General features: G+C 35.4%; 1 protein-coding gene across 10 annotated transcripts in view; it reads right to left on the reverse strand.

Annotated features, from left to right (window-relative positions):
- LOC132307018 (uncharacterized) overlaps positions 1-14,101 on the reverse strand; it is a 28,140-nt gene extending 14,039 nt beyond the window's left edge. Inside the window, exons 1-3 of one of the 10 annotated variants that reach the window (XR_009482156.1) lie at positions 13,769-14,101; positions 4,507-4,606; positions 3,552-3,647 (exon numbers count right to left, since the gene is read on the reverse strand). Coding sequence is in view for 2 of the 10 variants with exons in the window: in XM_059804667.1 (XP_059660650.1) it covers positions 3,552-3,647; positions 13,769-13,821 (149 nt within the window). In the remaining 8 variants the exon portion in view is untranslated. The remainder of the gene's footprint in view (positions 1-3,551; positions 3,648-4,506; positions 4,607-13,768) is intronic. The other 9 variants (XR_009482157.1, XR_009482155.1, XR_009482159.1 and 6 more) reach the window with 9 other exon arrangements.
- Positions 14,102-16,122: the final 2,021 nt, after the last annotated feature.

Genomic DNA, 16,122 nt, shown 5'->3' on the forward strand with positions numbered 1-16,122 from the left:
TTTAAGGGCTCTGCATGCACGACACATGCACTCATGATGATAGAGAAGTGAAAATCCATTCAATTATGTATCTAATAAAACAAAACATAAGAAAGGGCCCGGCGCAGGACACATGCACGCTTGATGTTAGAAAAATGAAATCCCATTCAATCATGTATTTTAACAAAAAAATAAAAATAAAAATAAAAATAAAAATAAAAACATAAATAAATAAATAAATGAAGAGGGAAAATAGGAAATGGATAAGCACAAGTGAAGATGAAAAATAAAAGAGGAGAGAGAGAAGGCCACATTAGTTGACAATGAATATCAGCATAATTGCCAGTTTGCCACTCATACAATTGTGCTTAAATAAATTAAAGCCAAATATAAAGATTATTTAATTATTAAGATATAAAATTACAAAAAAGTTGAGATCTGTTTTGTAAAGTCAAAGCAACATTAATTAAAAATTTAGTCAAATTTACGATTGAAATAATTCAAAAGAAAGACAAAGTTGTGAGTCAATACAACCACGTTCTCCAGCTCCATGTAATCAACAAAAAAATTGTTTAATAACCCAATTGAACACATAATTCTGAATGGATTAAGTGATATTCAATTAAGCATGTTTGATAGAGAAATTTGAATATCACTTAAAAAATAAGTGCCACAGAAAAAAAGTTAAAAATTTTAAGTGACGATGACAAATGTTAAACACTTAAAAATTAAAAATTATATTAAAAAAAAAAAAAAAAAAAAATCTCAATTTACAAATACCACTTAAAACTTCAGCTCTTTAAAATTGTCATTACTAAATTTTTAATTTTATCAAACGACAACCAACTCTAACTCAGGAGTTAAACGGACTTGGGTACGTGGTGATTATCGTCTCAATGACAAATTTATAAAATCCTCAAACTTAAGGACACAGAAACGGCTAAATATTTAATGAATAAAAAGAAACTATCATGCTTCCTTACGTGCAATTCTAAAAGCATTATTTCGTCTTCCCAATGCCACATATCCCCATGTGGTAAGGGAATTTGATGAATTGCCCAAATTCTGCCTCAAGTTTCTACAAGAAACCATTTAATAGAAAGAATATTAGAGGTGCATAACATACGAATTAAGTTCGTTTGATTTATGGGGTAAACCATAACTAAAGCGGTCCTAACAATTCCATATAAAATGGAATCAAACTGAACATATCCAAATCAAATGAGACTAGTTTCGATAGATTTAGTTCTATATATTGGGCTTTTGAATACTAATACAATCCATTGACTAGCCCAGCCCAAATCAGTATGACAGTTATAGTTTATAAATGATTAAATTGAGAATAAGTCCTAAAACATGTTTAAATTATAATAAAAATCCGAAACAGTTGAATAAACACGAACAATCAGAATTATGTATACATCTTACATATAAAAAGGAGTGGATCATGGAAAAAATCCTTCTCTTCTTTTATAATTCTGGGAAAACACATATGATTGATAGAAATTGATGGTATCCTGACATCAAGACACCGAAAGGAATATCAAAGAAACAAATTTGGAATGGAAACTTTACTGTTCCTAAATTAGACATTTGTAGGAAAATTTCTGAAAGATTGTTGTATTATATGACGAGTTAAAATTAGCCCAAAGAACATCAACATACATATAACTTCATCTACGCAACCCCTAATGAGATGAGGGAATCTAACAATCTAACTAATAAACGTACTCACCAAGAACGATGATAATGTCATTGTTGAAGTTAAAGAATTCGAAGGGTGGTGGGGGTAAGGATTTGACAAAATAGTTTCACATCGAGGATTTTATTGGCTCAGCTAATGGACTAAGGGGAAGAGGAGAGGAAGGGGGTCGATAGGCGTCAACTGAAAAAGGGATCACTAGAGTAGGACCGTGATAGTGAGGTGTGCGGTTGTGAGACACCAGCTCAAGAAAAGAAGGAAGGAAAAGTTTTTTGAACTAGGAAAAAAAAAAAAAAGGGAAATAATACGTGAAAGTGAGGTGTGAGGTTAAGACACCGGCTCAAGAAGAGGAAGGAAAGGGAAATAATAGTTGTTGCTTCATGAGGCAGTGAGTGCTGTGATCACGGGAATAGCGGTTGGATAACAAAAACAACAGTAGCATAATGAGGAATCAAACAATTGAGAATACAGTGTGTCAAGAAGCTTCTGGGGGCTAAGGTATGTTGTGTTTGAGTGAGGGACTGAGAAATTAAGGTTTGTAAGGAAAATACATATCCATCATCTAGTACTCAGAAGTTCTTGCTAAGAAATGCTATCTAGTGATTAATAGAAAACAAGTATTCATGCATATACAAGTTACGGTTCAGTTTGGGTTGGACTGTTTTCTCCTAACTGTGAACGGAACCAGTACACACAGATTCAAACCAAAAATACAATTCATTTGAGTTCGTTGCTGTGAACCTAAACCGTGTGCATCCCTACTAACGATGAATTTAAGGGTTATCTTATGGGGCATTAGGAGATCCAATATATACAAGGAGAAACAAGAAATATAAAAAGCAGAAGGAAAAGAAAATAATAGGGCAAGGCACAGATAAAAAGAAGCATAAGATAAGGCAAAATTAATTGAATAAATAAATAAGTAACAAAAATCTAGTGGCTTGGTGTTACAAGTGGGACTTGTCCCACATCGGATTTGGATGAGGGTTGAAGTGTGTATAAATGGGTGGGTATACAGCACTACCCAACAGCTTGAGCTTTAGGTAAATGGGCAAGAGCCCACCCGTTACAGTTGGTATCGGAGCTAGAGCCAGTCCTTAATTTAGTATCACGCCAAGCGCCCGGCTCGGGGGGCGTTCGGGTCTAGCCCCAGGTAGGTAGGGTGGCCCAACCGCAACGAGGACTTTGCGCGGGTTCGGGTGGGGGAGAATGTTACAAGTAGGACTTGTCCCACATCGGATTTGAATGGGGGTTGAAGTGTGTATAAATGGGTGGGTATGCACCACTACCTAACAGCTTGAGCTTTTGGATAAATGGACAAGCGCCCCCGTTACACTTGGCATGCATGAAACATGATGTTTATGTCTGAAAGTTAAATCCCAATCAGTTACGTATGAAAAATATACAGAGAGTAGGTAGAATTGAAAGTGTATAACCAATTGACATTAAATATGCAAGAAGAAAAAATTGAGGGGCTAAGTTTGCATGCCACTTGCACGCCTATTGTTAGAAAATCTAACCTCGAATTAATAGAACATCTAGTAAGATATAACATGACAAAAAAGAAAAAGAAAATTCAGTTGTAGAAAGTTAGGGCAACATTAATTAAAAAAAAACTATTTAAATCACCGCTGAAATTTCTAAAAGCAAGATTAAGTTACGAGTCAATAATTCATATTTTGGAACCCTGTATAATCAACTAATCCAGCTTAAGCAAATAGGGATGACAAGTAGGCGAGAACATAACTGGTCCACTTAATTGTGTACTAGACTCTTTTTGGGTACGTGCGTGGTGTGCGTCTAAACAAAAGATAGCAAAATCATCAAATAATGAAGATGGAAAATATTAAATAATGAAGATGGAAAATACCTCATGCTTCCATCTGGGAAAGTTCTTAAAGCATGAACTCTTTTAAGCAAGTGCCAATAAGGGTATTTAATGAACCGTCTGGATTCTGGTTCAAGCCTATATGAAAAGAAATTCAAGGTAAAGATACATTTAGATGTTTCCTTTGGAGATTAGGAGATTCTATGGAGAGACACAAGCATAAAAAAACACAAGCAAAAAAAAATGATGAGACAAAGCACAAGTGAAAAGAAGGATAAACTAAGCACTTTATTTGACATTAACTTTGCTTTTTCAGACAAAACCCAAGTGAAAAGGAGGACAAACAAAGCACTTTAATTGACATTAACTTTACAAAAGCAATAGATTTAGAGGCTTGGCATGCACGAAACACACATGTTTAATGTTAAAAAAGTTAACCCAGACAGTTCTGCATTTTATGAAACAAAAGGTAATAAAATATAAAGAGTAAAGAATCAATATTGGGTAAGCACCAGCAAAGATTAGATAAGACCTCAGTAAGTGACATTAAATATACAAGATATTTTTTATTGAGGGGTTCGGCATGCAAGCCACTTGTATGCCCATCGTTCGAAATTTAAAGCCAAATTAATAGCACATTTAATAAGATAAAACATTACAAAAGGAAAAGCAATGATCGGTTTTGGAAATTAAACGCAACATCAATTAAAAATTTAATCAAAGTCACATTTTAAATTTACAACTGAGATCAAGTTATGAGTCAATACAACCACATTTTTTATTTCTCAATGATAAACTAACTCAACTAGGTAGACAGGGATGGCAAATACACCAGTACATCACAGGTACCCTTAATCCTACTGTAACGACCCAGAATATGAGGTACTAATCAAATACAATTCGATGAACCTCAATACAATATCCACAAATAACACATGGATAACTCAACCAAAATCTGGTACAACACGGAACATTCAATCAATGGTTCGATCCTAACCTCAATACATCAAATTCCTCAAATAATTCATGTACGTACTAAGATTGTCTCCAAAAAAAAACTCAGCAACTCCCGAAGCCTCCAAATCATCCGTTGGTACCTGAAAAATGGTGGGTGAAACAAAGCCTAGTACGAGAAATTTTAACACGAGTTTCTAAGAGGTTTGCTACACATGAGAATACATTTTTCAGAAAATATGTAAAACCGTTCGTATACCAAAGCAAACATGTACGGTAAACGGATATATTTCACAAAAATTGGATAGGAGGCTCAAGTATAAAATGAAAGAACAACAGGATTAAAATATAGACCCATACCAATTTGGACAAAAATATATACAACTACTAACACAGATATTTCCATAGCAATAAAGTAGAAGTTGATAAAACCCACTCAAAGCAACTCAAGTTAAAAGAGCTCTACCTGTACTATCTTTTCTATCAAAAGCTAGCAATAATTCTTCCTTTCTAGCAGGACTTTATCTCTCTCTTCTTCCTTTTCCTCCTCTAGCAAACTCCCTTCTTCAACAGTAGCATCCAAAGGAAACTTATATATTTTCTTTTGTGTGGGTCAGTCAGGTCCTCAAAAACAGCTTCTAATTGAAGCTTGTTCCATTTAGATAATATGTATCTATATAATTTATACACACGAATTGTGTTGTGCGTGTGAGTTTAGTTGTGCTGGCAGCTTATATATACTAAGGTACTTACTATGTAGTAGAGTTTGTGTGCATGGCTAACATGTGTAAAGCTTAATGTAAAAACGTATCTCTATAATTTTACAAAATAAGAACATGTGTAGTGAGGATCCAAGAGCTGCCACATTGATTCCCACTACCTTAATTTGTTGATAATCTACAACCTTCCGCACTAACTAATAAATTACACCAAGACCTTAAATAAAACTCCTAAAGTTCTATATAAATCCATCTTTACCCAAATGTTTAAAACACCTCAATGATATAAATAAGTCTTTAAATATGATACTCAAGTAAAATAATGTCATTAATCATGATAAACGCCAAAATTAAAAATTCGGGTTGTCACATCTACCATACACTCTATGTTACTCAGACTTGGGCGTGCGTGTGTGTGTCTGAAAAAATAAATTTATCGGATCTTCAAACTCATGGACACGGACACACAAGATGGAAAATACCACATGATTCCTTCTGGGCATGTTCTTAAAGCATGATTCCTCTTCCCAAATGCCACCAATTCTCATGTAAGGGAAATTTGATCAATAGGCAGGATTTTGGCTTGAGCTTTTATGAGAAACCATTCAAAGTAAAGATATTGATGGCACCTTTGGACCGTTACCCAAGATTCTTCAAAGTACTGGCAAGAACTTAGACCTAGATTGAGGGTGAACAAGTCTTATGGATATCATTTTGCGTTTAACTATTTTTTTTTTTTTTTTTTTTAAATGTTGTAAATATAAAATATAAGTGAAGAGAGAGATGAAACAAGAAGAACACAAAGATATTACGTGGTTCAGCCACTAGGACCTACATCCATGGCACAAAGAACCCAAAGGGCTACATCATCTCTTAGGGAATTGATGTAACCCTAGTCGAGTATCATGCTTTGATTGTTCTTATTTTTGGGGATCTTTTCTGGATTATGTATATTGATTGCATTATTATGAGCAATCACAACTAATGTAATTGGATTTTAAAGTTTATAATCAGTTTTAAAGGAATTATTTTCTTGTCTTAGAAATTGATTTTGTTTTAATTGAATTCAAATCATTCTTATTTTATGTGATTATTGAGATGATAATTATGATTGCTTACACAAAGTATTTTGATAGTTAATGCTTAGGGAAGACGGGTTGTACAACACCTTAGATTAGAGTCATTAGGTAGACAATTCGTGCCAACCAAAGATGAGCTATACTTAGTAATTGATTGTGTAAATCTTCTTGACGTGATCATTGTGTGCTTGTAGCCACATGACTCTTAAGATACACATCATGATAATTTCCCCAAATTTATGATAATTGGCCATGATTATGGAGCTAGTGGTGAAATCAATCCCCTAAGCCCCTTTCTATTGATATCTATTCTCCTTAATTTAGTTTATTTCCGGTTTTTAATATCATTTGCAATTAGAAGTAATAAAATCACCAAACAATCTTTCTCTTGAGTTAAATCGGAACCAATTTTATACTTAACAATTCCAACATGCTCCTTGAGGTTCGACACCCTCAAAATAGCCCTATCCTACAAGGATTCGTCCTATTGCGAGTGGTTTTATCATTGAAAACACACATCAGTAATTCTTTAGTTGATATATCACAAGTGAAGAAAACATTGAACAAATTTAAACTGCCTTTGAAAAGAATTTTAGGTGAGGGAACCTACCTTTTTGGACTTCACTTAGAATTTTCTCCAGATCTCTCCAAATTTTCTTCTTCTCTCTCTTTGATCGGGTCTCTCTCTCTACCACAGCGAGATCTAAATCTGGCCAGAGCTGAATCTTCCTTTTCTTCTTCTTTTCTATTTTTCTTCTTTCTCTCTCTCTCGGCCGACTGTCCCCTTTTCTCCCTTCTTGTTCTCTCTTATGTGATATATATTGAAGGTAGTGTCACATGATATACATATATTGGGGTGGTCCATTAATCCAAGTGTCACCCAGGCATGATGTCCTACAGACATATATATGTACAGGTGTCTTTCATGCATGAAATTATAGGTATACAATGCTACATGTGACCTCACCAACACACACACAAACCCCCCCCCCCCCCCCCCCCCAAACAAAAAAAATTATCTCTCTCCTTTTTTCATCAATTTAAACAATCCAAGGAGATGTGTGATACCTGTACCCATGCAAAAACCCATAACCGTCACACCCATTTGTCACATAACTAAATTTAGTCTTCCGCCTGTCCTATTCTCTTGCGGCCCAAGTGTTTTCTTTTAGTTTTAAAATATACACACTATTACCTACTTATTATGAATGTGGTTGCTGGAGACTTCTACCAAGGTCCACATACTTGGCACCATAAGATAGGGACACATGGCATAGTATTATTTAACCATTTTTTTAAACCCAAGTTCTTTCTATTGAGTCCCAAAAATCTGTTTTAGAAAGTTAGAGCCACATTAATTAAAAGTTTTATATAATTCACCGTTGAAAATTCTAAAATCAAGATTAAGTTATGAGTCAATACATTCATATTTTGGAACTCTGTATAATCAACTAACCCAACTTAAGCAAATAGGGATGATAAATACACGAGAACATAACTGGACCATTTAACAATGTACTAGACTCTGTTTGGGTGCATGTGTGGTGCGTGTCTAAATAGATTTATAAAAATCATCAAATCAAGGAGGGCACGAAGAAACAGTAAATACTAAATAATGAAGATGAAAAACACCTCACACTACACTCTGGGCAAGTTCTTAAAGCATGAACTCTTTTAAGCAAGTGCCAATAAGGGAATTTAATGAATCGTCTGGATTCTGGCTCGAGCCTATATGAGAAGCCATTCAAGGTAAAGATGCATTTAGATGTTTCCTATGGTGATTAGAAGATCCTATGGAGAGAAGGACAAGAAACATAAAAAGCACAAGCAAAAAAGAAATGATGAGACAAAACACAAGTGAAAGGAAGGATAAACTAAGCACTTTGTTGACATTAACTTTGCAAAAGCAATAAATTTAGGGGCTTGGCTTGCACGAAACACACGTGTTTAATGTTAAAAACATCAAACCCAATCAGTTTTGCATTTTATAAAACAAAGGGTGAATTGCAAAAATTCCCCCTCGAGTATTAGCCGGTTGCGAAAAATCCCCTTTATGAATATTTTTGGCAAAAAGTCCCCCTCAACTATCCTAAGGGGGTGATTTTAACTCAACTCCGTTCAACTAATTTGTGAGGTAATTTTTCTGACAAAATTACCCTTTAAACGTCTTCAAGAGATCGCCGGACATCCGCCCACTGGTGGGCCTGCTCCAGTTGTGGTCGCCGGAGTTACTACCGGAGTAGTGACCATAAGGTCACTGTTTTTATCCCGGCAACAGCCTGGGTCGCTAGGCTGGTCGCTCTCATAGAAATCCATTGTTGTCTCGTCGCAATGGAGGGTTGAACAAGGTCGCAGTTCCGGTGACCTGGTTCAAGAAGCTTGCTGGACTTAGCAGTTGAAGCTCTGGATTTGCCGGACTATGACGCTGCTGCTACTTTGGACGCCAAAGTTCATGGAATCAAATTTGGTCGCTGAAGCTTTCTCTTCTTGCTAACTTTTCTCCTTCAATAACAGTCCAGTGAGGATAGTTCTAGCAAGCTTCTCTTTAGTAAAACCGGCGACCCACCTCTAACTCTCAATTCGGCTATTGGAACACCGTCTTAGAAGGAGGTGCTGCACATAAGTTGGTGGCGCAGCAGATTTCGTGTTATGGAATTCGCCGATTGGAACGATTCCACAACTTCTAGCCGGCGCCGTCTTTTATCGTCTTCAATCTCGAAGTTTCGGGTTTTTCGAGGGTATGCCTTCTGATAAATTCTTCGATTTAATCTCTCTTTTGTCCTAATTTATTCCCATATAATCTCTCTCTCATTCACTCTATCATCTCTCCCCAATTCACTCTCTGCCGACAACGACCTTGATGGGTGGAATCTTCCATTCTCCATTACCGCTGATCTTCAGTGGTAAAGTGAGTTGGTTTCCCTCAATGATCATCATCCATTGCATAATATATACATGTATATATTTAGCAATTCAAGACTAAATCACTGCCTCTCTCTTTCATATCCAATTCCTCCTGCAAAAGTCTATAATTTCATTATATATATATATATATATATATATTGTTCATTTATACACATGCAAATAATAATTGGTGTACCTTCCGAAAAAACTAAAAAATAATAACAATTGGGGCCACTGGTGATTGATCATCCTCTTTGATTATGGGTTTGAGAGCTATTGTAAAGTTTGAAAACAGGCCCAATCATGAGTTGGGAACATCCAATCGGGAATTTGATGTATGGTATGTCTGAATACATGGAGATGCATCGATATTGCTTGAGAATTTGATGTATGGTATGTCTAAGTGCATGGAGATGCATTGATATTGCTCAAGGCTAGTTGGTGTGGTTTGAAGCTTTGCCGAACTAAAATATTCTTGGTGGGACTGAAAAATGAAGATCACGGGTAATTTCGTCCAAAAAATTATCTCAAAAAATCATTAAACGGACTTCAGTTAAAAACACCCCCTTGAGATAGTTGAGGGGGATTTTTCGCTAAAATTATTCATAAGGGGGATTTTTCGCAACTCACTAGTCGAGGAGGGTTTTTTGCAATTCGCCCTAAAACAAAATCTAATTATATATAAAGAGTGAAGAATCGAAATTGGATAAGCACTGGCAAAGGTGAGATAAGACCTCACCAAGGAGCCAGTTCCTTATTTAGCTTTGGATTGCATGTCAAAATGTCACGATCCTCCCACAAAACTACTTGTCCACTTTGTACGCAGCTCGATCAGTCAAACTTCAAACCTCCAACCTGACTACTCAAAGTGACATGTAACCTATCATGATTTTCTGACCATCGTAATCTAACAAGCCGATTGAATCAACTAGCAACTGAAACCCATCGCAGCACTCGTTGAGACTCCTTGTGTTTTCTGGATCTCTAACATCTTCGGCTCTGATACCAATTTGTTGGAGCAGCAGAAGCGCGCAAACAACGAGATCGAATAAAAGGCAACAAAGTAATCAAACACAAACACAAGATATAACGTGGTTCAACCAAAACCGGCCTACAACCATGGATGAGAAGAGATTCCCCTATGATTTTGTAGAGATATTATAGCAGCAAAATACCAGCACCGCGTACATGTCTTTTCACCATGTACCACTCTCAATCTCATAAGTCTCAACTAAAAAACCTACCTATTTAGTATTGTTGTTCCTTGGAGCCCAAGACTTGCTTAACAGGAAATTTCCTAATACAATAGAACTCAAATAGAAACCGAATTAGAATAGGAATTTGAGACACAATTTCCAACAATCTCCTTAATCAAATGACTCAAAGATAAGAAAAATGAATGAGTTATATGCATAACGTCCATACAGAAACAGTGGTATTTGCACGATGTCCATACTAAAACACCCAATTGCCCGGTTAAAGGGTACATGAACAAAAATTTATATTTGATAATGTTAAAAGGAGGATTTAACTATATTCTTTGTTGAGGATCATGATCTTTGGTTATGTGAAGACTCCAGAGGAGTCACTCTGAGCTATAATTGTTCGTTCTATCTAAAAACCATTCTCGTCTGAAGCGGAGTGCAAAAATAGCATTTGGTATGTAGACTCCAAAATTAATGTACACGTGATCATTTACTATTAAAAATAAATAAATAAGTTATTCATAGATGGAAGACATCTGGTAAGATTGAATTAGACTTCTGGTCTTGAATGTAAACCCATGGCCAATCTACTACAGTGGCTAAGGCAATTGAAGAAAATTCACTCCCACTGAAGGAGGTGGAGGCGGCATTAGCAGTGAGGACGGCATTGTTGGTGTTGAAGTGAGGTGGCACTGTGGCAGTGGCAAGGCAATTATGGATTTCATCACATTGAGAACAGTTAAAATGTAGCAGTATGCATTGTAAAGGTGTAGGAGCCACTATGAACTGACAAAGATGTAAACAAACGAAGTAGTTATGTTACAAAAGCGGTGTCAAAATAAAGTGACAATGACAAAATACTTGAAGTTCAGTAGTGACAGCAGTTGTAAATTTGTAGTGTAGCAGAGGCAGCAGCAAGCCTTAAACAATGTGAAGTAGGTCTGCTGGACCGTAGAAGTTATGGCAGAAGTCCGCAGTGGCAGGGCATCGGTGACATAACAAGGGCATTCATATATTATAGATGCAATAATTGGTGGTGGTACATGAGATGATGGCAACAATACCAATGGAGGTAGCGGTTGTGGTAACAATGGAAACAACATGGCAGTGTTGATAGTATTGGCATTGGTGAAAACATTGTGTTACTAGAAGCAGCAACTCTTACAGGCAGTGACTATGGGGGAAGGTGATTATGGCGGCAACTGCAACAAAAGAATATTGGCCGCAGCACAATGGTTACGTGGTGGCCAGGATGGTGGTGAGTGAACCAATGTGAAAAGGATGAATCAAAATGTAGTTTAGACAAGATGCAAACTATAAGATTTGTAATTTGCTCTCAAAATCCATTGAACATTAACTTTGCATGAAATATTATTCCTCTGAAAATGAATTTCAAGCCCAAGAACATCTTTGTTGGGTAACTTACGCATCACATATAAAATGCACTTCAATGTACGACAAATGTCAGTGATAGCATCATGACAGTACTATTAGTGCCACGAATTTCACAAAGCTAACCACTACCCATGAATGCACACCTTTCTAGTGTCAAAAATCTGCCCAACAGAAACAGTTGAAGAATTCAAGGAATACAAAACATAACATTTTGAAATTCATTTAGTCACAGAAAAAAAAAAAAAACAGAGAGAGTAGGGTTGAGCAGCTGTCAGCACTGCTGAAACTACTGTCTAGGATGTGAAATTGGAGAAAAAAATCACAATTGAGGGACATAAAAGGTGCTTCTAGTGTGGAAAGTCACAAGAATGTTGTTGCATAAAATTAAAAATTGACTAGTGGTCCACTTGATTTCCAAATCACCAACATTTTCTTTTCTATTCTTTACACACACACACACAAAAAAAAAATATATATATATATATATTATGAAATCACCAACTATGATAATCCATGACACAGTTCACTCTCCGAGTGTCTAGAATTTAACTCCCCTTTCCATTACTTGCAACTAATACTGTAATAGAATTATGAACCCCACTGTCACGCAGTGAACCATGATTTTGCTGTTTTGTTAACACAAGTCACTCGGTGATATCAGATTGATAGTTAGTACAGTCTGTAATGTGAGAGGAAATGCTTACATATATCTTCCACAAGTTTTTTTTTTTTTTTTTTTTTTTTTTTTGTCAATATTTTTCCGTAGTGATTGTAACATGCAACACCCTTATTCAACATCTCAGTTTAGTTTTAACGACAACTAAGATTCTTCATCAATGTATAGTAACACGGTCATGGCCCTCAAGGGTGTTCAGACATAAAAGCGTGTTAACGCGGGGAGAGCAAAATTCCAATGGTGGTTCTGGATTCAACTGCTTTTGTTCCACTGATTCTGAATAAATAAAAAACGATTGGTCATATATATTTGACTCTCATCCTCCATTGAGAAATGAGAAACTTCCAATGTAAATTGCAGTTAAATGTAAAATGGTGACAAGGACTAACCAGTGCATCCTTACTCCTACTTCAAAATTCTGTGTTACATGGACTAGTCAAAAGTAGGTACTTACACACAATTGAACATGGGTATAGGATATGTGGCATTACCTCTTGGTTTGATATGCACCTAAAAAATACATTCAATAATTCAATTTTATTATATTATTTACTCAAAACGAGTGAAATACTTATATTAAATACGCTGTACTGTGTTACATAAAGACATTATTTACTTCATAAGCTAAAATAAAAATATTAAATAATATATTAGCAGTGTCGTCATGCCCTTCTATTTGACACATTAGATACATACTCCTACCCGAGTTACTAGCTTTGTGACATGAAAACCAAAGTTGGTCACAGATGTACATCCAGCAGCCTATCCTAACAGTCCCCAATTATAATGCACGCATTCTCAACCATGCCCAATCAATTACCCAATTTAGTTTCAGTGTACATGCCTAAAACACAGACACATGTATACAAAAAAATAAATAAAATACACACGTATGTATTTTGTGTGTCTTGTCGAAGATCAAATTTTATTTGTGTAACATTACTGTCCCTCATTTCCCTTGGACCCATGAATTCTGAAGCAACGCCATGTGATAACGTAATCCGATCATAAACGATGTCAATCAAACCAAGAAGAACGCAGTTTATGAAAATGTACGCGAATATGCATATATATATATATATATATATATATATAAACACAAGCACAGCAAATACAAAGGAAATGAAAATTCACTGGCAAGATCTGAACACCGCCATATATATAACACAATCAACAATATGAATGTCACAATTCAATTGGGCATGATTCTATCCTTCAATTTAATGGAAACCCAAAAAACGTTGAAATGCGAAGACGCTAACAAACAAGAGTTAAATAACGATATATATTAATATAAATATATATATATATATATTGTCGATCAAACCTTACTGTGATGGCTTCTGAAATCAACTTCTTGGTGTGGTTGCATACTTGCATGGAATCGCCTGGTGTGGACCTAGGGTTAGAATTTCACGGACCCTAGTCAGTGCATCGATTTCGCCCGCAATGGCTTTATTTTGTAATTTTTGGTCAACTTTATGTATTCTTTTGGCTGAGGAGTCGATATATAAATCAAAATGCTCAGTCAGTATACTATAACTACATAATAAGTTACACAAAAAAATATAATTTTTTTTTATGTGTTTAATAAGGAGTATATTTTATGCACCCAATTCCCAAACTTGGCTTTCTATATTTCTATAATCAAATTAGTTGACTTTAATACCAAATCTCTTGGTTGACTCTAAACTAGGCAAACCAACTACCACTAAAAGAATAGGAGTTTTTGTTTTCTCTTAATTAATGATAATATATTACCACACCTTCTGGTAATAGTGTGACTCTCCAGATATCTGAGTTGTTCAAGTTTTAATTTGTAATTACTTCTCAGGACTTCATCAAAAAAAAAAAATTTATTGTTGGTAGTTTTTTCTCTTAAAAAAAAACGTAAAACATTACAAATTATTGCATCACAAAAATAACTCAAATGACAACGTGTATATTGTGAAAGCAATTTAATTCCTTAAGAGAGCGTAGGATATGAAATAGAGAAAAAATATAAATTGTAAGGTAATATCATTATAAAATCTAAATCACAACATAATTCATAATTCATTTGAAACCACATTTCTTTTAAATCTTTTTTTTTTTTCTAGTTTATCTTAAATTTTCATCCTTATATAATTTAAATCCATGAGGAATATAATAGCATGAATTCAATTTTTGTTAAAATCTTCGTTTTACATGTGAACCCTAAGAACCCTAATTTTTTCAACCATCTACATGTGTGTGTGTATACAATACGATAGAAATAAAGAGAACGATTTGTAGTTCTTGCATCTCTCTTCAATGGGAAAATGGAAGCAGAATCTAAGCACAATCAAATTATAATCACAGATTCTTGCATGTTTGGAAAAAAATGTAATATGTATTAAGGTAAATAATATTTTTGTCTTTATCCCATTAAATTCGAGATGTGTAACATTGCTCTCCTCCTAAATATATTATTCCCTCTTGGCATTTAGTGAGTTCTTAGAACCATGTTCACCACGCAAGAGTCTAAAATTATCCGCACGTGATTATTTAAAAAAATAATCATGTTAACCATACTATATTTGATAAAAAAAATAAAAAATAAATGCCATGTTGTCATTTGTGTATGAATTGAATGATAATAATTATTTTAGCGTTTAGTTAGACCAATTTATAATTTAGAATGGAATAAATTTTCAAATTGAATTTTCAAAAATATCCCACTTAATAACAAATAAATTAAATTAACAAAATGACATTCTTATATAAATTTTTAAAAATAAATGGTGTGGTGGATGGTGGTGATGATAGTGCCGGGGGTGGACGGCGATAGAGGCGGTGGTGACAATGGTATAAAGCGGCGATGTTGATAGAAAGCAGTAGTGGTGTTGGTGGAAGGCAATGGCAGTACTATGGTAGCGGTGGTGGAAGACTATAGTGGTGTAGGCGATGAAGGCTATGGTGGTGGAAACCAATGGAGGTAACTGTGGTGGTGGTGAAAGGTAATGGAGTTGGTGGTAGTGGAGTTGGCAATGATGAGAGGTGGTGGTGGTGGAAGGTGATGGTGGTGGTGAAAGGCGGCCATTATAATGGTGACGGTGATGGAAGGTGGTGGCAGTGGAAGGCGATAGTGGTAGTGAAAGGTGGCGGTGGCGGTGGCGGCAGTGGTGGCGAAAGGCGGTGGCGGTGGTGAAAGGCGATGGCGGCGATAGTGGTGGTAATGAAAAGCGGAGATGATTGTGGTAAAAAGCAGTGGTGGTTTTTGGATTTGGAACATGAAATTTTTTTTGGAAGTTGATTTGTTTAATAAATAAAAAAATACTTAAGAATGTAATAGTCATTCTATAGGTTTAGTTATGGAATGAATTTTCATTCAAATGGAATGTCATTTTCATTTTAAATTATATATCAAACAAATGAATAGTTATACTGGACATTCCAATCGACCACCTGACTATACGCCGTGATCTATGTGGGCCCCATAAACCATTGTGTAATCGGGACTGTTGTCATTTGAAATAACATTGCTCTTTTAATAATATATATTGCAACACCTGACCAATCAGGTGTCTCACAATTCATAAAGAGATGGATTTCTCACATTTCATAAAGCAGTGGATTTCTTAGCTCTTTCCCCTACTTATGTGAGACAACCTGCCTTTGATTGTTACAATGTTTTGAATTTATCTTTCTAGAAACATATAA

Source organism: Cornus florida, unplaced genomic scaffold (assembly GCF_030987335.1).
Source record: "Cornus florida cultivar Cherokee Brave unplaced genomic scaffold, ASM3098733v1 CherokeeBrave_3.0.0_Hap2_Chr05, whole genome shotgun sequence".
Classification (NCBI taxonomy): Eukaryota; Viridiplantae; Streptophyta; class Magnoliopsida; order Cornales; family Cornaceae; genus Cornus; species Cornus florida.